The 24,500-nt window shown below is 52.3% G+C and overlaps 1 protein-coding gene across 4 annotated transcripts in view; it reads right to left on the reverse strand.

The window, feature by feature from the left end:
* The window catches only part of SIPA1L3 (signal induced proliferation associated 1 like 3), a 253,461-nt gene that overhangs the window by 42,540 nt on the left and 186,421 nt on the right, over positions 1-24,500 (reverse strand). For all 4 annotated transcript variants that reach the window (XM_027515958.1, XM_027515959.1, XM_027515961.1 and 1 more), the window contains 5 exons: positions 20,132-20,383; positions 19,218-19,355; positions 8,607-8,734; positions 3,033-3,151; positions 116-543 (listed from right to left, as the gene is read on the reverse strand). In XM_027515958.1, coding sequence (XP_027371759.1) covers positions 116-543; positions 3,033-3,151; positions 8,607-8,734; positions 19,218-19,355; positions 20,132-20,383 — 1,065 coding nt within the window. The remainder of the gene's footprint in view (positions 1-115; positions 544-3,032; positions 3,152-8,606; positions 8,735-19,217; positions 19,356-20,131; positions 20,384-24,500) is intronic.

Below are 24,500 nucleotides of genomic sequence, written 5' to 3' on the forward strand. Positions count from 1 at the left end.
AGCACACCCATCTGTGAGCATACTTCTGGGGAGGGGCGCTCCACCATCAGGACCGTGGGGGATGTGGAAGGTGGTCAGAACCCCTGAAGAACCCGGGCTAGATGTGGAGCCTTACCTGGACTGCCTGGATGGGTCGCGGCTGCCCCCGGCCAGGCCCGTTGGGGTGCTGGAGCCTGAGGAGTACAGCTTCGGTCGGTAGCCCTTGTTCTGTCCAGTGATGCCCGGGGCGGGCGAGACCTCCCGCCGCCGGTCTGCTTGGTGAGACCGCCCGGTGGCCTCGCGCCCACCCCCGCAGAGGCCCATGCTTCCCGGGGGCTTGTGCGGCTTGGCCGGTCGAGGTGTCTTGGCCAGAGACATGCAGCTGGGGCTAGAGGTGTAGAGGGTGGTATCGATGCCACTGTCACTAGAGCCGCCCTTGGAGAGAGGGTCTTGCTCTGGCTCCAGGGGGTCCAGGGGGTCGAACCAACGGTCATCGCTGTGGCTGCTGGAAGCGTTGCTGGAGAGGGTATTGCTGCTGGAATGACTGGAGTACTGGGGCTCCCCCTGGAAGGAAGGAGAACTGTGTCATTATTCCTAGACCCCAGGTTGGGGGCAACCTACCCTCCCACTGGGGTTTGCCTCACAGCTGAGTGTGAACCCTGGAGCCAGACGGCTTTGAACTCTGGCTCTCCGACTTACTGACCTTGGTACCTCAGGCCACTGATTGAACTTCCCTGTGCTTCAGTTTCTACATCTGTGAAATGGGCTGACAATAACCCTGCTCCATGGGGTGGCTCAGAGGGATAAACAACACTGCCTACGTAACGTGCTGCCAGCACTAAGCTCAGCGTGTCTGGAGCTGAGCTCCTGGCCTTCCCTCCTGAATTCGCCTCTTCCTCGTCTCCTAAGGGCACCTCTGTACTTTCAGCTGTCCTTACCCAAGAGCTGTGGAGGCACTCTGGATCTTGCTTTTGCTCTCACACCCATATCTAGTCCAACAGCAAATCTTGTTGCCTGTGTCTTCAAAACAGATCCAAACCTGCCAGCTTGCCTCCCTTCAAGACTCCACCCTGGTCCTGTCCGCCACTGCTTCCCGCTGGACCACGGCAGCAGCCTCCTCCCGTCTGTCTCCCCTCATCCCTGGCCCCCAAGCTGTGCCCTACATGCAGCCAGGGACAGGCTGTGAACACTCATGTCCATTCACATCTGTTCCCTGCTCAGAACCCTCCTCCTCACTCGGGAAAAGCCAGAGTCCTCCCCGTGGCCCCTGGGGCCCTGAATGAGCTGGCTCCAGGTTCCAGTCTCTAACTTTATCTCCTTCTCCCTCTCTCTGGATCACTCCGTTCCAGCCACACTGACCTCCTTGCTGTTCTGAGCACACCGGGTGCACTGTTCTCTCAGGGCCTTTGCACTTGCTGTTTCCTCTGCTTGCAACGCACTTCCCTCAGATGATTTTCCTGGGTTGCCTCTTACTTCAAGGTTTTGTTTACAGGTCACCTCCTCGAAGGCCTTCTCTGACCACCTCATCCTAAAGCAGCTGTGCCTGACACTCTCTTCTCCCTTGACTCTTTCTTTTGCAGTAAGAATCAGTTCTCACCACTATATAATGAATCTGTTTCTCTGCTGACTGCTTGTTGCCCACATTGGAAAGTCAACCTTGTGAGCACAGGGGCTCACCTGTCCTCTTCATCCCTGGGGTCCCAGTACCTGGACCATGGTACATGCTCATTATTCACTCACTGAACGAACGGATGTGAAGAGACTGCCAAGTTCTCAGTCTCCTCCCGGGCACACAGGACTACATCCCCCAGCTCCCCTTGCAGTGATGTGTGGCCACGTGACAGCATCCTGGCCAATCGAACATTACAGGAGGGCGTCATTTATACCATTTGTCTAGGTCTGAGCCACAAAACGTCCTCTCTCCCTCACCTGCTGGAAAGAGGCAGGGGCCCGGTAGAGGGCTCTGGTGCCCCGAGGCTACAAGAGGGAGGGAGCCTGGGTTCCTGAATCCTGCAGAAAGCTGCTCGCTGAACACCCACACTGAACCGATACATGAGAGGGGAATAAACTTCTATTATGTGAGGCCACTGGGACCTGGGGACTGTCTGTTATGGCAGTTTGTCGTTTAGTCGTTCAGTCGTGTCCAACTCTCATGACTGCGTGGACTGTAGCCTGTCGGCCTCCCCTGTTCGTGGGATTTTCCAGGAGAGAATATTGGAGTGGGGTGCCACTTCCTCCTCCAGGGGATCTTCCCAATCCAGGGACTGAACTCGTGTTTCCTGCATTGGCAGGAAGATTCTTTACCACTCAGCCACCTGGGAAACAGTTAAACTACTGCTAAAGATTGAACAGTCTGTGTCCCCAACATGCATACACTGACTTCTAATCTCTGATGGGATGGTATTGGGAGGAAGGGCCTTTGGAAAATGATTAGGTTATGAGGGTGGAGCCCTCATGAATGAGATTACAAATCCCTATGTATTTTCATGTATTTATCCTATATATGTTTATACAGTCCTCATGAAGGAGGTTATAAAGTCCATATATATGTGTATTTATATCCTTAAAAAAGATTTCACAGAGAGCTCCTTTCACACATGAGGTGAGGTGAAGGCTGTCCATGAACCAGGAAGCAGGTTCTCATCAGACACCGAATCTGCCTGTGCCTCAACCTGGGACTGTCCAGCCTCCAGAACTAGCAGAAATCAGTAACTGCTGTTTATCAGCCACCCAGTCTGTGGTGTTTTAGTTAGGGCAGCCGAGCTGGTGAAGACTCCCACCATGGCTGATGGAATGAGGAAATCGTGGCTTGAAGGGGTGAGTGATTTGCTCAAGATGAGATGGATGGTGGGGGCTGGAGCCAGGATGCACCACTGGCTGGGTCTAATTCCAGACCAGGCATTTAGCCCCTCTGCTGGAGTGGAAGGGGGCGGAGGAGGAGCACGCCCAGGTGAAGCTGTGAAGATGTCCAGCTGTCAGCAGCCAGGGCGGGCCAGGCAGCTGGCTCCCACGGCCATGGCTCCCCAGGGTTGGCGGGCGGGGCCCAGACTCACCTTGGAATGCCTGTTGGGGGAATCTTTGCCTGCTGCGTCCTGCCTGGAGGCATGCTTGCTCCCGTTGCTTCCAGCCATGGCTGAGAGCCGGGCCTGGGCGGGCACATGCCACAAAGGCTCTGCAGTGCAACAGGAGACGCACCAGTGGTTAGAAGTGACTCAGACATTCACCTGAAGGATCTGGCGCTACATGTGGTTTTGATGGTCCCATTCCTCTGCAGCTTGTCTACTTAGCTTGTGACCATGACACTGCCATGACCCCCATCCACTCAGGTCTTGGGGTCTAGCAACACTCATGAACAGAGCATTTACTGAGCACTTACTGAGTGCCAGGCACCATGCTAGTGCTTTACATAGCATAACTTAGTGAAGCCTTATTATAACAACTCTCAACCCTCAAAGGAGGTTGAGTATATTTTCATCCTTCTTGGCCACCTGGATTTTCTATTTTATAAATTATTTGTCCATATCCTTTATAAATTTTTCTATGGAACTGACCACTTTCTGGTGAGCAGGGTTCTTTTTTCTTTTTCTGTTGGCCACATCGCATGGCATACGGGATCTTAGTTCCCTGATCAGGGACTGAACTGCTCCCCCCACCCCCGTCCCCCACCGCGGTGGTGGTGCAGTCTTAACCACTGGACTACCAGGAAGTCCCTGAACAGGGTTCTTTATATATGCAAGGTAGCATTCCTTTGTTGGTTAACCTTGCACAACTTTTTTGGTTAAATGGAAGTAGAATCATAATAAGCGTTGTCTGACAATTTAACTCTCACTTTACAGATAAATACACTGACACTTGCTTTTTGCTGTGTATCGTATCTTCAGGACACATGTTCACATAACTGAACTGGAAGTTTTCTTATTTTTAACAGCTGCAGAGTTTTCCATCATTGAATGGACATTAATTATTTAACCAGTTTCCTACTGATGGATATTCAAGTTATTTTCAATTTTTCTTAACATTTTGGTGGCCTTTTCTCTACATTCAACTTTGAGTAAGTGTGGAATTGTGTCTGGGACAGAATTCTCCAAGTGAAATGGCTGGTTCAAAGGTGAAACAGGTTTAAAATCATGATGGCTGCTATGGGTGTAAATTAGTCTAAACTCCCAAGGCTGGTCAATGTGCCTGAATGGAGCATCAGATCTTAAAAAAACACACCACCTCTGGGAAGAATGGATACATGCTGAGTCTCTCTGCTGTCCACCTGCGACTATCATATCATCGTTCCTTTTTTACAAAATGATGGTTTTTGGCTGCGCTTCACTGCTGCGCACAGGCTTTACCCAGCTGCGGCGAGCAGGGCCCACTCTCTAGTCGTGGCGCGTCGGGTTCTCACTGCAGGGGCTTGTCTTATAGAGCATGGGCTCTACAGCGTGGGCTTCAGTAGTTTTGGCACACAGCTTTAGTGACCTCTTGGCATGTGGGATCTTCGCAGATCAGGGATCAAACCCGTGTCTCCTGCACTGGCAGGTGGATTCTTTATCACTGAGCCACCAGGGAAGTCCCTATCACAACACTGTTAATTGGCTATACTCCAACATAAAATAAAAAGTTAAACACACATACAAACACACAATCTAAATGGAGGGCTAATTAATATCTATCAAACTTATAAATGCACAATGCGTTAACAGAGGCCCCAAACCCCGGTGGTCTAATCCCAGAGCTCACACTTTTGATCAGTGCTGTAGTTAAAATACTCATAATAATGCTAATTATTACTAAGCACAAGTTCTGTGTCCAGTATTACTGTAAGTGCTCTGCCTGCATCACCTTGCTAAAACCACCCAGTGATATTATAAGGTGGACATTAGTACCAGTTTAATAGATGAAGGAGAACATCAAGACTCAGAAAGGTTAAATAACTGGTCCAAGGTCACACAGAACTTCAGGCCTATGCTCTCAACTGTGCTTCCCCAGCGACAACGTTATCAACAGTGCAGAGTAAGCGCTCCGGAAGCTGGAGTCGTCATTCTCTTAATGATGGGCTGGGTCCTGTGCTGGGGCTGGACAGGTGTGATCTCACTGGATCCCAAAACCACCCTGCAAGGAGAGACACTTAGGGTGTCCACTGCAGAAGGAGGACCTGAGGCTGGGAGAGATGAGGTCATCACCAAGGTCATACAGCTGACTCAGAACTTCCCACCAGGCCCATCGGAGCCTGAGTTCATCACCATACACACACCGCTGTCCCTGTTGCAACCGTAGGGGGCTCTGGGCCCATGTTCCTGCTGGGGAAGGTGGGCATGGAGCGCCAGGCAGGGCACTCAGGGACACAGAGAGAGCAGCCTGACTGGACACAGTCGAGGGTGTCACTGCCCACTATGTCCATCTGCTTCATCCTCCAGAGATGCTTTTCCTCCTTGGAGGCATCCGAGATGCCCAGGAAGCACTGGTGTGCTGGGAGGAGGGCCGAAAATGCCAGGAGACCACGTTTCTGCAGAGAGCCAAACCTGTGGCAGTCACACTCAGCTTTTCTACCACCTAGGACACCATGGCTCCCACATTTCTGTCTCTGGCGGGACATCTCCCCACGACTTCAGCCTCGTACATACAGCTGCCCACACACCTCCATGGAGTGTCTACCAGGCACCCCCTACTGGACATGGCCAAAGCCAGCTCCTTATCTTCCCCTAAACCTCCATCTCTCGTCTCCTCTGTCCTTTTGGCTGCTCAGGTCAGAAACCAGTTACCATCCTTGAACCTCAGGAAATCCTAACTTTACCTCCAAAGAACTGTATCCAGAACCTGCCCATCTTTCGCCCTCCACTGGCCCCGACCCACGCGAATCTGTAGTCAGAGGGACTCTGTGAACACCTAGTCAGATCCCATCCCCCTCTGCTCAGAAGAGCTGAGCCCCGTGGTTCTGAGTAAAGGACAAAGTCCCCGCTGTCCCCGCCACCTCCCTGGCCTCATTTCCCACCACTTCTCTAGCCCTTCGGCCTCTTTCTCCAACGCCAGACCCCCTGCCACCCAGGGTTCTTCGCTCAGCAGTTCCCTTTCCCTGGAATGTTCTCCCAGCTGTCTCCCTCACACTCTTCTAGCCTCTCCTGAAATGTGATTTGTTCAGAGACCTCCTCAGACCCCACAAATTACTCTCCAGGCACTGTGCTTATTTCCAGTTAATACTCAGCTCACACTGTGGGTGAGGGACTATGGTGGTATCTGCAGCAGGCATGGGTCAAGGAGGGGTTCTATTATAGAACCAGTAGGTCCTGGTCCAAATTTCAATGCAGCTACTCACCAGCCGGGACCTCAGACAAGGGACGCCCTTTCAGGACCTCACCTTCCTAGTTTCTAAAATGGGGTGGTCACAGCGGCCCCTCTGTTGTGTTCCTGAGATGATTAAACAGAAGGGAGTGTGGAGCACCCGAAACTGCTACTGTTGCTGTGACCACAGTCATCTGACCAGGGCTGGGCACTCCCTGACGTCCATCCCCTCTGCCGGATCCCCCCACCCTGGAGCTTGAATACACTCTGGACTTTATGGTGACTTCTGAGCATAGACCACCCTGATCTGTGAGCGTGCAGGGAAATGTCGGCCAACTTACAAGGCCTCAAGGCAGTAAGAGGGGAATAGGGTTATGGGGGACTGAAGACGGAAGGAAGGCGGGCCCATGGAGAGCTTCTGTGAACCCCCTTATCTGGGGCCCATAGTGAATAGTGAACGCTGGGGAAGTTACCTCCCCACTTACACCCTGGTGTAATGACATCTCCCAGCAACAGGTTTCTCTTTTTCTCAGCTGGGTGGGGAGGAGGAAGTGAACCTGTCTGTGTGGGAGCAGAGATCACAGACCTGCGGGTGGGATCAAGCGTGCTGAGCGGAGGAGCGAGCCGTGTCTGCAGGCCCCGGAGGCAGAGGACATGGGGAGAGTGTAGTCGGGAAGGGGGCAACCTGCTTGGCTGAAGTCCAACTGTTGTCCCTGGTTTAACAGAACCATGGACTGCTGAAGCCCACGTGCTGCAGCTACTGAAGCTTGCGTGTCTAGAGCCTGTGCTCGCAACGAGAGAAGCCACCGCAACGAGAAGCCTGTGCACTGTAATGAAAAGTAGCCCTCGCTCTCCACAACTAGACAGACCACACAGCAACAAAGATTCAGTGCAGCCCAAGACAAAGGAAGGGAGGAGGAAGAAAATTTAAGAAAAAGAGACACATACAGAGGGAGAGAACCATGGCGTGGAGGTGCTGAGGAATTCTCCAGGCTGCTCACCCTGGGGAACAGGGTGCATGTGCCTCTCTCCTTGCCCCACAGCACCTGGGGGGTAGCCAGTGACGTGCAGACATGGTCAACCCCCATGAGAACTGCCTGGATATTCTCACCCACTGTGGGGACATCTCCATCTCCTCCCCCTCCGGGGTTAGCACCTTCTGATTCGTCATTGATTTTCTTTCTTTTGAACCCACCTATCACCTGCTGGTTCTCATAGTTTAAAGAGGCTAAAAGCTTTGTTAGGAGACATCATGTTGAAGATATTCATCCAAGGGGTACATGCCATGATTAATACTTATACACAGGAGAGTACACATATGAGAAGATGTTTAGTCTCACCACGCATCAGAAAAATGCAAATGAAACACACAGTGTGGCACCACTGTGTGCCCACCAGGAAGGCTGGAACGAGAAAAGCTGGGGAGGCCCGGGCCACTCAGAACTCTCTCTGTCGCTGGTGGGAGTGGGAGCTGGTTTGACAATCTCTTAGAAAGTTAAATGCATAACCCAGCAATTCCACTCTTGGGTATATTCCCTGCAGAAACGTGAGCACATCTTCAGAAAAGGCAGGTACAAGGATATTCCTGGCCGCACTGTTCTAAGCAACCCCAAACTGGTCCAATCCAAATGTCCTTCAAAGCTAGAATGGAGTAAGACATTGGGGTCATTCAGACAGTGGATACACTACTCAGATCTGCACTGCGACAGTCACATGGCTGGCCCTCACCAACACAGTACTGAGCCACAGCAGTCACATACATGTACGCACACACAGTGTGTCCAGTGGGAATCGGTGTTCCATACGCGTGAAGTTTAAAACCAGGCAAGACTAAACCTGGCTGTGAGAAACAGGGTGTGGTGGCCTTTGGGGGTGCTGACTGGGAGGGGCTGGCCATGTCTCTCTCGCCCTGGGTGTGGAACAGGGGTGTGTTCACTTTGTGATTATATTATCACACGAGGTGCTCTGGATTTGGGCTCGTGTCTCAGCATCACCATTGAGAAACAGCATCGGAGGCTTTCTGTAATGAGCAGTCAGGACACTGCCGGTTCTGCTCAGCCCCCCACCCCCAGAGGACCACTTTCAGATGTCCCTGGCAGTCCCCTCCTCCGTGTTGCACATCTGTGCTCCAACTCCTGACTGACAGTAACGGCAGACCCCGCCTGCTGATGCCCCGTCTGGACGGACATGGATCCAGCTCACTGGTCCCAGGTACCTTCTCTAACCTTACATGGTGCACTTACAGCTTGCTTTCGTGTTTTATCCATCACTGACAGGGGGAGGGGCTTCACCCGTCACACTGTGAGTAATGGGTCATGCAGGGTGGGGCCACGGGCACGGCTGGCCTGGGGGTGCCCTACCTGGCTTCTGACGCTCCATGGTGCTCTCCTGGCTGGTCAGGCCACCTGATGAGGAGTCGCCGCTGGATGTCCCGTCGTGGCTGAAGTGGGGATCGAAAGACAGCAGAGGGTGTGGGGCGGCCGTGTACCTGCAGGGGAGCGAGAGCAGGCGGGCACAGGGTGAAAGGCTGGTGTGTCAAAAACCACCTGAGGCCGAGACTTGCTCGCTGGGGGTTTTAAATACCCGGAAGGCTCCTTGAGGCTGGGAGGCTGGATGAGTAAGCCTGGAAACGTGCTATTAACTGCGGGTCAGGAATGAGCTCTGTCCGGGAAGCATGCCAGGGAGCCGGTGGCGGCACGGCGCATGGGGCCAGGTGGGGTCTTCAAGGAAAGGGCGGGGGCAGAAGCCATTCAGGACCCTAGGCTCCTCTAGAGTCCCATTTCTTTTTTCAGCTGCACCACACGGCATGTAGGATCTTAGATCCCTGACCAGGAATTGCCCCCTGCATTGCAAGCATGGAGTCCTAATCGCTGGACTGCCAGGGAAGTCCCCGGGGTTCTGTTTCTTGGCTACAAAACGGGGTGAGCTGCTGTCAGCAACCCCTACTCCTAGGCTGGTCTTGGGCTCCCTCTCTCTCTGATGGAAGAGGGCAAAACAAGGCAGCCATTTGTAGGTCCAGGAGGCCTGGAAGTGGGCCGCTTGGGGGATCAAACCTCTCCTCGGCCTCCTGCCCAGCCAGGTTCAGTCACTCCCTCGCCCCAACAGTTTCCCAAGCTGTCAAGAGGCAACTGCAGTGTCTTTCCTTGTAGGTCTGAACGCGTTCCTGTGTGCCCAGAACTTCTAGCCTGAGGCTGACACGTGATACAGCTGGCTGAGGGGCCGGAACCGAGTCTGTCTGTCTCTCTGCTGGAGGAAGGGGCTGCAGGCGAGAGGTTGAGGGCTCAGGAGTCAGCACGAGGCAGGTCTGGGCCCAATCTTAGCTCCATCCCTCACTAGCTACGTGACCTTGGCTGGGCAAGTGCTTATCAGCTTGAGCTGCGGTTTTCCCACCTGAAAAATGACATTTTCTACTACACAGGGTTGTGGAGGGATGGAATAACAAAGCTGTCTCCTAGAGAGAGATTCTCCTGGAGGCGGGCCCTGCAGACCCACAGGCAAGGCCTGAGATTTAACAGAGGGACTGGCAAAGGTTCTCTGTGGCCTTGGGTCCCAGCGACACTCTCTGTGAACCTGGAGCCTGTTGGCATCTCCCCAACATCCATTCCACCCTAGATCAGAATCCATCATGGTGGAAACCCTCTCTCTGACTGGGGTTGATTAGGAAAGACAGAGGACATGTGAGAGGATATGAGTTATTAAGACTCCCATGAAATACTTCCGATTCTTCACCTGGCAAGCACACGGCAGGACCACTCCACCAGCCCTTTGAGACTGGCCGGCTGGGGCTGTGTGACGACCAGGGAGTCGTGAGGGAGCCTGGGTCCTAAGAGGTCCACTCGGTGGTGGACCTGAAGTGTAGGCGCAAAATAAACCCCTGTTGATTTGTTGTTATTTGTAGTTGCTCAGTCATGTCTGACTATGCAACCCCATGGACTGTAGCCCACCAGTCTCTTCAGTCCATGGGATTTCCCAGGCAAGAATACTGGAGTAGGTTGCCATTTCCTTCTCCAGGGGATATTCCTGACCCAGGCATCAAACTCCTTAGCAGGCAGATTCTTTATCGTGGAATCACCTGGGAAACCCCTTCACTGACTTAAGTCACTGCAATTTTCAGGTGTCTGTTAACCAGCATAACCTGACTGAGATAAGGGAAGTCTGCTGAGAGGTTGTGGGGGAAAGTCTCCTTGCTCCAGAGGGAGATGACAAGGAAAGATGCCCTCTCTTCCTCACCAGACGTTGCCGGGTCCAAATGTGACACCACTTGCAGCTGTCGCCCTCTCCCCACCAGTCTGAGAACAAGGCCAATGCTGAGTGTGGAAGAGAGGGGGCAGAAGAGCCACGGGGCCCCTGATAATGTTGTCAGGGTTCTGGATTAACCTCCATGGGAACTGCTCTGCCTCTGAAACTTCTTTTCTGGGAGATAACCAATTCCTACAATGTTCGGTTACTTGCAGCCAGAAGCATTCCACGGACACGAGTCCTGGACTCTGGAGGAGCCACTGAGCTTCCATTAATCAAGCTGATACTGTGATTGCTCACTTGTTTCCTATGCCTGCACTTGCAACTTGAGAGGGTAATAAACTGGAATCCCTCCCCCAAAGTCCAAAAGAAGAGTTAACTGACTTCTCTGGGGTCCCCCTGCCAGTCCAAAGCCAGGGCTGACTCTGCAAAGACCAACTCTGAGCTCCTGGCTTTCATGTACACAGGCAGCAGAGTGCCGCAGAGGCGCACTGGACTTTCTGAAATCTCATCTTTCCTCACCTGCCAGGAAAACACATATTATCCCCACTTCTCCAGGCCCTGAACTCTAATGCCTCCAGGAAAAAAAGACACCATTGACAGGTGAATGGATAAAGATGTGGTGTATCTATACGTGTGTGTGAAAGAGACCAAAACTGGGTTGTCTGTAGTGATGCAACTGATGTAAAGTCTGTCATACAGAGTGAAGTGAGAAAGAGAAAGACAAATACCATATATTAATGCACATACATGGAATCTAGACAAAGAATACTGATGAACCTGTCTACAGGGAAGGAATGGAGACACAGATGTAGAGAACGGCTTTGTGGACATGGGGGTGGTGGGAGAAGAGGGTGGGACGACTTGAGAGAACAGTACTGAGATGTGTACCCTACTGTGCGCAGAGCAGACAGCCAGTGGGAAGCTGCCTATAGCATAGGTGGCTCAGCGTGGTGCTCTGCGATGACCCAGAGAGGTGGGGTTGGGCGTGGGGTGTGAGGGAGACTCAAAAGGGAGGAGATAAAATGTATACATATGGCTGATGCAAGCTGCAGAACAGCAGAAACTAACACAACACTGTAAAGCAATTATACACTATTTAAAAACAAAAAAGCATAGGGAGTCTTCACCTTACTGGCTGACTTAGCAGCCAGCCAACCTCCTGGTAAAATGTGACTCCAGTATTGCTGGAAGTTGAAGTGTTGATGTGTTTATTCCATTTTCTCAAAATGCCTGAATCAAATCCTTAGTGCTAAAGGAAAATGGTCAGCAGTTGCTAGGTTTGTAAGAGGCAGGCACAGCAGGTATTTCCCTCAATGTCTATTCTCTGCTTCCACTGTGGTAGCAGAATCCAAACTGTACTGCTGGCAGCAACGCGATGGGTTAACAAACTACATTTCCCAGACTCCCTTGCAGTTCCGGCCAATGAAATTAAAAGCACTGCATGCGACTCCCAGACAATTTCTGGCAGCATGCTGTGGGATCTTAGTTCCCCAATCAGGGATTGAACTTAGGCCCTGGCAGTGAAAGAACAGAGTCCTAACCTCTGGATTACTGGGGAATTCCTCGATGGACTATCTTTAGCTGAACAAATGTTTTCAGCTTCATCTCTCAGCTAACTGTCCTCTATCAAGAAAACCTGTACTTTGTTCACTCATGTAATTCTTTCACTAAAAAGCCTTCTTCCCATCCCAATGCAAACTGACTGGCCTACGCTGACCATTTTTTAGGTGCTGAATATGTCCCATTTGGGGCCATCGGTATCACTGCCAAATCCTGGTCAAACTGATGAAACTAGGACATTCCAGCATCTCACCATGCACAGCTCTGGGCAAAACTCCCCAGAAGCAGGCCTGGGCTGCCAGGATCTTTGCTTTGAACTCCCTACTCTGCCACGTAGGAAAGTACCAAGACAGATGTGGAGTCCTGAGGGCAGGGCTCCAGCGTGCTCTGTCAGTCTCCTACACTGATGGGTGGAGCTGGGGATGGGTGCATTATAGGATGGCTGGGTAAAGGGTGGACACACGACACAGCCATGGTTGGCTGCCACTCCAGGAGGCGCCACCTTCTTAGTCCCTGCTGGTGGAGTCTGAATGCTGCTCTGGCAGCCAACCCTCGCCCACATGACTTGAGCAAATTCTGAGGGTTTGAGCTTCCCTGGTGGCTCAAACGGTAAAAAATCCGCTTGCAATGTGAGAAACCTGGGTTCAGTCCCTGGGTTGGGAAGATCCTCTGGAAGAGGACATGTCAACTCACTCCAGTATTCTTGCCTGGACAATCCCCATGGACAGAGGAGCCTGGTGTGGCTACAGTCCATAGGGTTACAAAGAGTTGGACATGACTGAGCGACTAAGCACACAAGACAATTGTGGGGGTCCCATGTGACCTCACCAGGGCTTAGTTCAGGGGTGGGTAAGTGACCGAGTTCCTTCATCCTTAGAAACAGAGAGCAGTTCTTCCCTCTTCTCCTGCAGGGCACCGGTTCTGCCTAGGGCCACAGCAGCCCTTGTGGGTCATGAGTGGAGTCAGGTCCCTGAGGAAGAACCCACACAACTGACCAGCCCGAGAGCCACCTACCTCTGGAATTATTACGTGATGATAAATCCCCTTAATGCTCATGCCTTCTTGAGTTAGGTTTTCTGTCTAAAGTCAAATGTTTCAACTTTCCTGGTGGTCCAGTGTACAACAATCTGCCTGCCAACACAGGGGACACAGTTTCTATCCCTGGTCCAGGAACTAAGGTCCCATATGCCGTGGGACAACTAAGCCCGTGCCTTGCAACTACTTAGTCCACATACAGGAACCAAGAACCTGTGCCAAGAACCAAGAACCATAATGAAGATTCAGAGCAGCAACCCCTCCACCACCCCCCATATGTCAAATGCTTCCTAACTGACGGACCACTCTTTATGGAACTGGCAGAGAAAAACAAATGGGGTCCAGGCCAGCCCTGCCGGGTGCTGAGCTGGGTACACAATTCTGTCCTAGCTCTGGGCTGAGCCTGGACTTTGCTCATCTTGCACACGACAGTGGCAAACTCCTGAGGATGAGGATGGCATCTGCAGTTGCTGGCATAACCATGCTTGTGGCAGTGACAGTCAGGACCCTCACGGAGCACTTCCTGTGTGCTGGGCTCAATTCTGAGTGTTCGCAAGAGTTTCCCTCCTTGAATGTTCTCAATGCTGCTCAGGGGCAGACTTTGTGATGGCGTCTCTCATTGCAGGGCACGGGCTCTAGAATGAGTAGGCTTCCATAGTTGCGACATGTGAGCTTGGTGGTTGCGGCTCCCGGGTTCTAAGCCACAGGCTCAGTAGATGTGGCACACAGGCCTAGGTGCTCCGCCGCTGTGGGATCCTCCTGGACCAGGGATCGAACCCGTGTCTCTTGCATTGGACATTGGCAGGTGGACTCCTTATCACTGAGCCACCAGGGAAGCCTTAAGAGTTTTTTTTTTTTAAACAGCTAATTTTTTTCTTTTGGGGGCTGTGCTATGCAACATGCAGGATCCTAGTTCCCTGAGTGGGGATTGAACCTGTGCCCCCTTGCAGTGGAATTGTGGAGCCTGGACACTGGACTGCCAGGGAAGTCCCTGAGGCAGACGTTTTACATGTGAGCAAACCTAGGGGCAGAGAGGTGAAGCCCCTGGCCCACACCACATGGCTGATAAAGTGCAGGCCCTCTTGTCTCCCAGTAAATCTAAGATGGGCTGCAGGACAGGTTCAATCTATGAGGGTCTCTGAGTTCCTGGAAACCTGATGAATCTGGCAGGTCAAGGCCTGCAGGAGAAGACAGCAGGAGCCAGAGGAGTCCCGAAGGGGGAAATGTCTGTGGCTGGGCTGGAATGCCTGGCTTGGGTCCCACAGGCTCCAGGATGTCAACTGCGCGACAGGAAATGGGGAAAGGAGCTGAGGCCAAAGGCCACTGGGGCAGCCCAACCTGCTCCAGGGCCTCCTAAGGCTGGCTGGTGACCAGCCATGAGAAACGCTGGCGGGGTTCAGGGGCTGAGGTATGCTAGGAACGTTTGGCAGAACTTGGAACCTGGCTGGCTGTCAGAGATGAACAATACTGAGACCAGTGCCACAGAAAGCAGCATCATGGAGCCTGGGGAGACAGGGGTGGGCTGGGAGGAGCTGGAATCTGAGGGGAAAGTGAGAGTTTTCCACTTGCCGACGCCAGAGAGCCTGAAACACAGAATCACAGCCACCTAGCATCACTGTGGGGGTGGGGACTCCTGAAGGGACCATTCCTGTGGACAGGCAGGACAGCTCTGGGTCAGAGTTGGTCCCTCGGAATCACATAGGCCCAGGTTCCTGGGAAAGTGATCCCGCCCAAGCGGATCCACTTTGTTGAGCCTTAGTTTTCCTTCTCCCTCTATACAATGGGACATGCTACCCAACTCGTGGAATTGCTAGAAACAGCTCACTGAGCTCATGTATATAGCTCAATGGGACAGTCCAGAGAACAAAGAAATAGACCCCCACAAATGTGCCCAGCTGATTTCCCCTTCCAATGAGCTTTTGCTTTAAGGAGCAAAGCAGGAGAGTGGAGGAGAAGGAGCCTTTTCAATAAATGGTGCTGGACACTGGCAGGCAAAAAAAGGAATCTCAACCTAAACCTTTCACCCTATGAAAAAACTAGCTTTAAAAAATTAACTCAATGTCAACCAGGGACTTAAATGCAAAATATAAAACAATAAAAATTTCTTAGGAGGGGAATTCCCTGGTGATTCAGTGGTGCAGATTCTGTGCTTCTACTGCAAGGGGCATGGGTTTGATCACTGGTCGGGGAACTAGGATCCCAATGTGCCAAGCGGTGCAGCTTAAAAAAAAAAAAAAAAAGGAAAAAAGTCTTCAGGACTCAGGACTAGGAAAGGGTTCTAAGATTTAACACCAAAAGCAGGATCCATAAAGGGAAAACAATTGTAATTTGCGTCTCACCAAAATTAAAAACTTTTGTTTTATGAAAGACTCTGTTAACAAGATGAACAGACAAACTAATGACTGGTGGGAGGAAGTATTTGCAAACCGCACAGCTGACAAAGGACTTGTGTCTAGAATATACAAACACTGAAACACAGAGATGTTCAACATCGTTAGCCACTGGAGAAATGCAAATTTAAACCACGATGAGCTATCATCACACCTATGAGAATAGCTAAAGTGAAAAGTGGCGATGACACCAGATAGCGATGAGGATGTGGAGAAACCGGATGACTCACAGCTTGCCAGTGGGAACGTACAATGGTACAACCACTCTGGAAAATAGTTTGGCAGTTCTTTTTAAAACTAAAAATGGACTTACCACACACTATGCAACTGTATTCTTTTCTTTTTTTCCTAAACACTTTTCTACACACAGTACTGAATGGTCAGCACACCCTTTCACTGAAATAATAATGCTCTCAACTTGTTGAGTAAGTGGCACTTGGAGAAACATCTCACACACCCCCGAGGTTTACTGAGGTGTAAGTGACACATAAAATCGTAATATACTTAAAGTTGTACAATGTAATGATTTGATATATGTATACACTGTAAAATGATGACCACAATTACCATATTTAACATCTCAAATAGTTATCTTTTTTGGGGATGAGAATGTTTAAGATCTACCCACTTAGCAGATCTTAAGTGTATAATATAGAATTAACTACAGCCACCATGTGACACGTGAAATCCTCAGAACTTACTCATCTTATAACTCAGAGTTTGTGCCCCTTTGACCAACATTGTCCCATTTCCCCCACCCCCAAGTAACTACCATTCTATCTACTCTGTTTCTTTGACTTTTTTTTCATTCCACATGTGGTACTGCACAGTATTTGTCTTTCTGCTTTATTTCACTGAACATAAATGCCTTTAAGGTTCATCCACGTTATTGTAAACGGCAGGATTTCCTCTTTTTATGGTTGAATAATATTCCATTGTGTATATTACACCACGTTTCCTTTATCCATTCATCTGTCAACAGCCATTTAGGTTGTTTCTATATTTTGGCAAGCAACTGCATTCTTTGGCATTTATCGCAGAGAAGTGAAAACTTATTTTCACGCATGTTCAGAGCATGAATATTTGCATAGCCCAAACCCAGAAACTACCTGAATATTCATCAATGGTACCACACCAGCGAATATAACTCGGCAATAATAAGGATTTGACTACAGATACAGGCAAAAATGTGGAAGATTCTCAACTGAGAGAAAAAGAATCTCAAAAGGGCACATACTGTGTGATTCCTTTTATATAGCATTCATGAAGTAAGAGACCCAGAAAGATTACTGGTTGCCAGAGGGCTAGGGGAGGGGATGGGTGTGGCTATATAGGGGTAGCCGGAGGGAGTTTCATGGTGATGGCACAGTTGAGTCTTAACTGTGGACAAAATTCCATACAGCTACATACACACAGGTAATTGGTGTATTCTGAATAAGCACTGTGGATTGTACCAATGTCAACTGCTTTGATATTGTATCAGTTATGAAAGATGTTAAATTTGGAGAGGCTGGGTGAAGGATTCAAGGAAGGCTTTATCTGTTTCTTTTAAACTTTTTGTGAATCTATAATTATTCAAATAGTTTAAAAGCAGTAAGACAGGAGGGGGGACACCAGGACTTTGGGGGGGAAAAAAAGCTCCTTGGAATTACCAAAAGCATCATCCCCACCACCTCAATTCTTGGCTGATGGCTCCACGCCAACTGCCACTTCCAGCCTCAGCCACTGTTACCACCCCGGTGCCCCCACACCTCAGACTCCTCTCCATTCCACACCATTCTGCTTACTGATGTCTGTGGCCTCTGCTCTGTTTGGAATGACTTTCTCCCTCTTTTCTGCAGCAAACTCCTATTCATCTCTCAAAGCCCTATTCAAATACCACCTGCTCTGGGCAGCCAGCTTAGACCTGGGGTTGGGCTGAGCTCCCTCCTCCAAGGCCTGAGTCTATCAGAGCTCTTGGCAGTATGTGCATCCCTTCTGAGATCTTCTCTCACCACAGCAGGTGCTGATAACAGGAACCCCTGGGTAAGTATCTCAAATATTTCCCCTGGCACCTGGAACACAGAGGGCTCTTGGGACCCACTGCAGTTGAGAGCTGAAAGGTGGCTACCAGAAGATGAGAGAGTATGTTTCCCCCAGTTTTACAACAGAGGCTTAGAATCAAGCAGTGGTAAGGTGTAGAAGCTCTCGAAGTGTGTTCCCTGGGCTGGCAGCCTTGGAATCACATGTCCTACCCTAGTCCTACTAAGCTGGAAACTCGAGGGTGAGGCCCAGTTATCGGTATTTTAACAAGCCCTCCCTCTGGGTGATTCTGAGGCATGCTATTTAAACAAACTCACTCACTCTCTCCATCCTTTCATCAAATATATACCAAGGATCTACCAGACCCTGAGCTGTGTGATGGTGATCATAAGAAAAAAAGTGTTATATACTGGAAAGCAGCAGGCATGTTCATGCACACATGCATGAATATACATGCACACACACTTCTTGGGCTAACAGGATGGAGATGACTCAAGGTGGTCGGCAGGAAAAGACAAACAGAAGTGAAGGGCACGGGGGGCAACACGTCACTGTGTGGGAGGTGGGGGTACAGGGAAGGCTTCCTGGAGGAGCATCAGCACTCACACTGGAAGAGTGGGGTCCGGGGAGTCTGTGGGGGTGAAGATCATGAAGAACTTCTGGGTGGACAGAAGAACATGGGGAGGATTCTGAAAAGCACACAGCCTGCCTAGGAGATTAGAAGTGGCTGGGGTCTACGGCCATACCACCCTGAACTCGTCCCATCTTGTCTGATGTCGGAAGCTAAGCAGGGTCAGGCCTGGTCAGCACTTGGATGGGAGAAGGGGCTGGGGAGGCTGATGTGCAGGGCGCTGCACGAGGCTGGAGAGGCAGGGGATGGGGAGGGGTCCCCGGTGGCCACAGTGAAGCGCAGAGGTTGTGTCATGAGAGCTCTGGGACACGTGGGGGTGGGGTTTGGAGCAGGAGATAGACATGGCCACCAGACAAAGACCCCCTGGCTACTGAGTGGGGGTGGACTAGAGGAGGTGGCACAGAGGCTGGGGGCTCAGGGAGGCGGCCAGGGCAGGGCACTGGGGAAAGGAGGAGGGGGCGGGGCAGAGATGCTCAGGAGGCTGAAGAGATGGGCCGCGGGCATCCAGGATGAGGCGTGCGGCTCTGCCCGAGGACAGGGGAGTGGTGTGGCCACCCCTCAGATAGGCACCCCAGGGGAGAAGGAAGGTTCCAGGGCACTGGAGTGGAAGGTCGCTGGAGAGTAAGCTAGAGAAACTGTGTTTATTCTGAGGGCACAGGGAGCCAGGCAGGAGTTGGGAAGATCCCCTAGGCTGCCAGACTGGGGAAGGGGACAGGACTGAAGCCTGACTGGCCCTGAAAACTGGGTAATGTTGGGTGGGGGCCTGGTGTGGGGGGAGCGTGGGCTGGAGGCAGATAACAGCTGTGTTGCAAGGGGTGTGCTCAGACAAGTGATTCAGGCATTGAGAAAAATGGCAACTGAAACGCTGATGTGAGGACCGGCAGGGCTCGTCCTGGCCAGGCTGGCTTGGCCCCACATCCTAACTAACACACTCAGCCCTCTATCCCAGTGGGCCTCTGAGGACCCTGGGGAATCCAAGAGCCCCATAAAATGGCAAATAAACCTGTATGTCGGGTAAGTGCATCTCCCGAGGAAGACAGCTGCTGGCTTTCATCAGATTCCTTAACGGGAAAGAGAGAAGAGAGTCTGACCTTTCTGGGGATGGCTTGTATCTCGCGTAGGTGGCCGAGCCGGGGGTGGAGAAGCTCCCAGAAGGCTGTCGGTAGGGAGGGACTTTGTCGACCCCTGCTGGTGACGCTGTGTAAGGGGTTTCTGGGAAGCTGACGGGCCTGGAACAGAGATAGGAGAGAGGAAGGGGGTGGGGGTGAGCGAGGAGGAGAGCCCGGCCCAGTCCTGCGACCCAGCCACACCCGTGGGCTTCACCTGCTCTCCTCTGTGGGGATGGAGGCAGGGCTGCTGAGCAAAGGGCTGGGGAGGCCAGGACACCCTTTCCCTCCTTCCCACCACAGCTGAACCCACCCCTCAGCATCTGCAGCCTGACAGAGGCTGGACGGGCCACCCACACCTGGGACGAGACTCTCCTCTGCAAGTTGGATTCCCTCATTTCTTAGAAAATTTTCTTTATCTTTTAATACATAATGTATTCAGAAATGCCTATCTTTTGATAAGCGGTATATGCCATCATAATAAAACAAACTACCTGAACTTACCACCCGACCAGAGGGCTAGACCTGGGGCCATGTGTACCCACGGGCGGGCTCCTCCCTGCCCCACCTCCCTGTCTCCCCCAGAAGTAATCACTCTCCTAAATTGTGTGCTTATCAGTCCCTTGACCTTTAAAACAAATATATGGTTTTAATCACACATGGTAGGGTGGATTTCCAACTGCAGGCGCTGAGTGCCCCAGCTCTGCGTCCACGCTCCAGAGGCTCATAAGGCAAGTTTAAGGCGAGGAGGAAGGGAGGGGCATGAGAATGAGAAGGCAAGGGAGAGGAGGAGGCTGGACAACAGGCGGAGGAGAGAGAGTGAAAGGCAGAGGGCGGCAGGGGGCAAGGGGAGGTGGGGGCTGGGTGGCACCCCTGGGCAGGGGTGGGGGTGTCCTTACCTCTTGCTGTGCAGGGGCTGGGACTCCCGGAAGGGGACCATGGGGGTCTGCTTCGGGGGCCGGCTCAGGGACTGGGCGTGTCCGGGGGTGGCGGGGGCGGCCCACTTGGAGGCCGGGAGAGAGTTGTGGGATGCAGGCCCACTCCACTGCCAGGGAGCATTGCTGCGGTAGGGGGGCCGGCCCCCCGGGGCCAGGCCCTCCGGCTCGGTCTTGGGCTCCGAGGTATTCATATCATAGGTTTCTGGCCACCCCCTGGGAAGGAAAACGTCGTTACTCGGAAAAGGCCCCGGCCCACCAGCGCGCAGGGCTGCTGCTTCGCAGCCCAGATCTGAACAGTCTTCTATTTTAAAGGCCGAGTGGGGACGCTTCAAACTTGTCTGAAATGGAGCAGCTCTGTGTCCTCAACCCAGACAGGGTCCAACACAGTGGCCCCGACTGCGGGGCACACTCTACTTCATCTCCCCGTCCCCTCCTCTTCCTCTCTCCCGGTCTCTCCCTTCACCCTGACCCAGGCCTCCAGTTGGCCAGTGTCCTCCTCAGGCTGGCGCGGCGCCCCCACCCTCCCTTGGCAGTACGCAGGGCCAGAAAGGCGGATGCCCTCAGCATCAAAGGACAGTATCTGCCTTGTTCCAAAGAAGCTCAAAGGCAGCTGGAAGAGGAGCAGGTGACCTACTTTGCAGGGTGGTTAGAAAAAAAAAAAAGCCACAAAAAATCCAGAACCTTGAAATAGATGCAGAACGGCCTGTGACTCCCCCTAGACCAGGCTGGCTCACGCACCGCAATGTTCCTGGCTCAGGGCGGGGGGCTCCGCAGGCTGGGCTGGCGTCCTCCGCCTCCGCTGCAGTGCAGCGTGGGAGGGGGCTCTGAGCCTGAGCAGGGGGCCGTGCTCACAAAACACACCTCCCAGCGGCTGTGGGAGCCGAGCTGGTAGGAGCCCTGGGCCTGGAAGCTGTCAGGCCCACACTGAGCCAACCCTCTGTGGTTCTCCTGAGCCCCCTGGAGCCTGGGGCACTTTCAGGGTCACCCGGCAAAAGATCTGGTGGTTGTGGTGGCTGTGGACCCAGGTCATGTCTGCTAAGGAGGCATCAAAAAGTGACCCAGGAATGTTCTCTGGCACCTGGGCCAGACACACAGTGCCCTCGGCAGCACTGCAGCTGGAGCTGATATTCAGAAGCGCCTTCCAGCAGCTTCTCTGGATCAGTAGGTGCCCACGCCTCACCAGGTGCCCAGTGAGGAACGAAAGCATACAAACGCCTAACAGGACCTGCAGATCTGCCAGGCCCAGGTGGACGTGGTACCACCGTGGACCCAGGCAGTGCATACCCGCTGCTCCTGCCTGCCTGGCTTCTACACCCCCTTCTCCTGAGAACAGGTCTGTGTGCTCTGGGTGGGGTGGATCCCACTTCCTGGCTCCAGGTATGAGCATGTGACCCAGGCCAGCCAATCAGAAGCGCTTCTTTGAGATGACAGGCACAGGATTGTCAGGTGCCCCAAGCTGAGCCAATCAAAGACAGTGAGGATCAACTCAAACTGCTGCAAGGGGGGTGGGCAAGGTGGGGGGTAGGTGGTAAGAAAAAGATCTGTTTCACTGGGCTGCTGAGCTGGGGAGACCTAAGCTGGAGCTGCGATGAGGAAGAGGTGGCTTGAGAATGATAGCAACGCAGAAAATGAGACAGGTGAGATTCTTGATGAAGACGTCCAAGACCCTGCATAAAGCTACATTTCAATCTTGCCCTATCTCCCAGTCTTCTTAGGTGCATTAGCCAGTAAAGTCTCTCTTTTGCTGCTTCACCTCTGTTGCTGGTTATTATCAGTAGATACACTGAAGAGAGAAGCAAATCGAGGCACAGAGAAGTTAAGTAACCTATCCAAGGTCACACAGCCAGCAAGAGGCAGAAACTGAATTGATTGATTTATCCTTTTTTTGGCTGTGCCATGCGGCTTATAGAATTTTAGTTCCCTGACCAGGGATTGAACCCACGCCCTGGCAGTGAAAGCACTGGATTACCAGGGAATTTCCAGAAACTGGATTTAAAGATAGTAAGCTGACTTGAAAGGCCACAACTTTAACCACCATACACACTGGCTCACTGGGACAGTGTGGGAGCCAGTGGGTAGATTCCACGGGCCTGTGACTTCTGCCCCTGTTACTGACAGCTCCACCTTTGGCCAAGAGTCCCTGGTCATGACCTCAAAGAGGGAAAACAATCATTGGAGGGCAGCACAGAGTGACAGACAGCCAGGGCGCCACAGGCAGACAGCTGGTTCGGATCACAGCTCTGCTGCTTATGGCCCATGTAGTCTTGGGTGAAGGAGTTTCCTTCTCAGAGCCTCAGTTTCCTCATCTGCAAAATGGGGGTGGTGGCGAACATCAGCAAAAAGTCTGGTGCATGCCAAGTGCTTAACATATATCTCCAGCCGATTCTGTGGACTCTGCCTGCCATTCCCACAAGCTCAGAAGCAGAAGCCTTCTTTCCATTTTCTGAAGTCCAGCCACACCCACCTGGGGGCTCTGGAACAAATTCCTTCCCCGTGATCTGAGATCCATCAGCATCTAGATCACCCTGAGCGCTCAGTAAAGTAAAGCAGATGCCTGGGCCCAACTCAGCTCCTCTGAATCACAGTCCTCTTTGAGGCGGGGCCCAGGAAGCTGCATTTTACCAAGCTGCCAGGGATGATGCTGACATGAGAAAGTTTAAGAAGCTCCTTTCACTGATCCAGTTTTAGGATTGTTTTTAAAAATTAAAGTGTTATTAGACGGCATCTCTGTCCACCAGTTACACCCACCAGAAGCACCCACAGCTGCCAGGTTTTTACATATTCTTGACTCACTGCATTTTCTGTAAACAATCAATTACTACTCCATCACACGGATGACCTGGGATTTACTTAGCCAGTCTCCTATGGCTGGACATCTAGTTTCTTCTAGTCTTTTGCTTGACCAACAATGCTGCACTAAAGATTCCCTCTCCAACCTCTCAGCCGTGTGCGGAAGACGCCTGGTGATGGATGCCCAGGTTCGCAAACCACTTTTCCTATCTGCCTCCTTCTCTTTGATTCCCAACAGCCTAGTTTCTGGAGGCCATGGGGACTCCTTTCTCTCTCTCCAACTCACTCACTTGTGGGGTATCAATTCCCCTTCTCAGGGAGGAGCACCCCGTCCCCCTTCAGATATCTTGAATCCAAATGAGGAACCAAAGGCGTCCTGGATCAGCTTCCCCATCAGGCAGGACAGACACAGTGAGATGAGCCTGTACAAACACGCCAGATCACCATGACACACCGCACTGGGGCTCTGGGATGTCCCTTCTGGCTACCTGGTCCATCTGGGAAGGGCTCACTTGAGAACCCCAGCCTCATGGTCTGGGGGTGTGAGTACGACCCCCTGTATTCTATGCAGTGTCTGAAGAGCCTGGGGTCCAGACCCAGGCCCTACAAAGCCTGGCCGGTGGCAGGGATCATGACAACCAGGCTAGGAGGCCAGGGTCATAGCAACAGGTTGGAGGAACCGCAAAGCTAGGATATCAGCTCTGTAAACGAGATCAGCCAGACCCCTCTGCGCTTGAAGAGCCACACACACCACGCAAGTCCCAACCCACACCTCTCCTGTTTCGGTGGCTGCCTTGTAAAGGGAGCCGGATGATAGCTTTCCTCATAAACAGGGTGGGGAGTGGAACCCGTCTGTCTGGTCACGCCCTCCTCGGCCTCATCTCCCCAGAGCTAGAGAAGGGAGCCTGCAGATGCTGCCTTTCACTCAGCTGGTCCCTACCTGCAGGTCCAAGGACCTTTGTGTGGCCTCTGGCGCTTCCAAGCTTTGGAGAGTCATCCAACAGGCGGGCTGCTACTGTGTGTGTGTGTCTATGTGTGTTTGCGTGTGTATGCAATGAGGCAGAAGGGTTACCTCAGCTTGACTTGCCCCTGCAGAGCTCGGCACGGGTGTGGCCTGGCCTTGGCCCCATGCAGGGGTGGAGGAAGCCCCGGAAGAGGGCTGGGAGAAGGGGATGCCTGGGGCCTGACTGGAGTCCCAAGGCTAGGGGACTGGAACCTGGGTGGCCAAGCCCTGGGTTGTGGCAGGGTTGAACCATGCCCAGAACTGTCCCCCACCAAGTTCAGAGCAAGCAAGACTCAAGAAGGTGGGAGGGTGCAGCCAGGACTCACACGCCCACAGCTCGAGACTGCTATGACAGGAAGCAGAATACACGGAGATGGGAAACGTGGATTGAGTTTTGCTCTGCCACTTAGTAGCCATGCAACTCTGCACAAGACTGTGGTCCACCCCGGGTGTCAGTTTTCTTATCTGTAAACCAGGGATCACACCAGCCCTGGGAGACCACGTGTGTAAGCTCTCAGTGTCCCCTCATCGCGTGCC

Source organism: Bos indicus x Bos taurus, chromosome 18 (genome assembly GCF_003369695.1).
Source record: "Bos indicus x Bos taurus breed Angus x Brahman F1 hybrid chromosome 18, Bos_hybrid_MaternalHap_v2.0, whole genome shotgun sequence".
NCBI classification, from domain to species: Eukaryota; Metazoa; Chordata; class Mammalia; order Artiodactyla; family Bovidae; genus Bos; species Bos indicus x Bos taurus.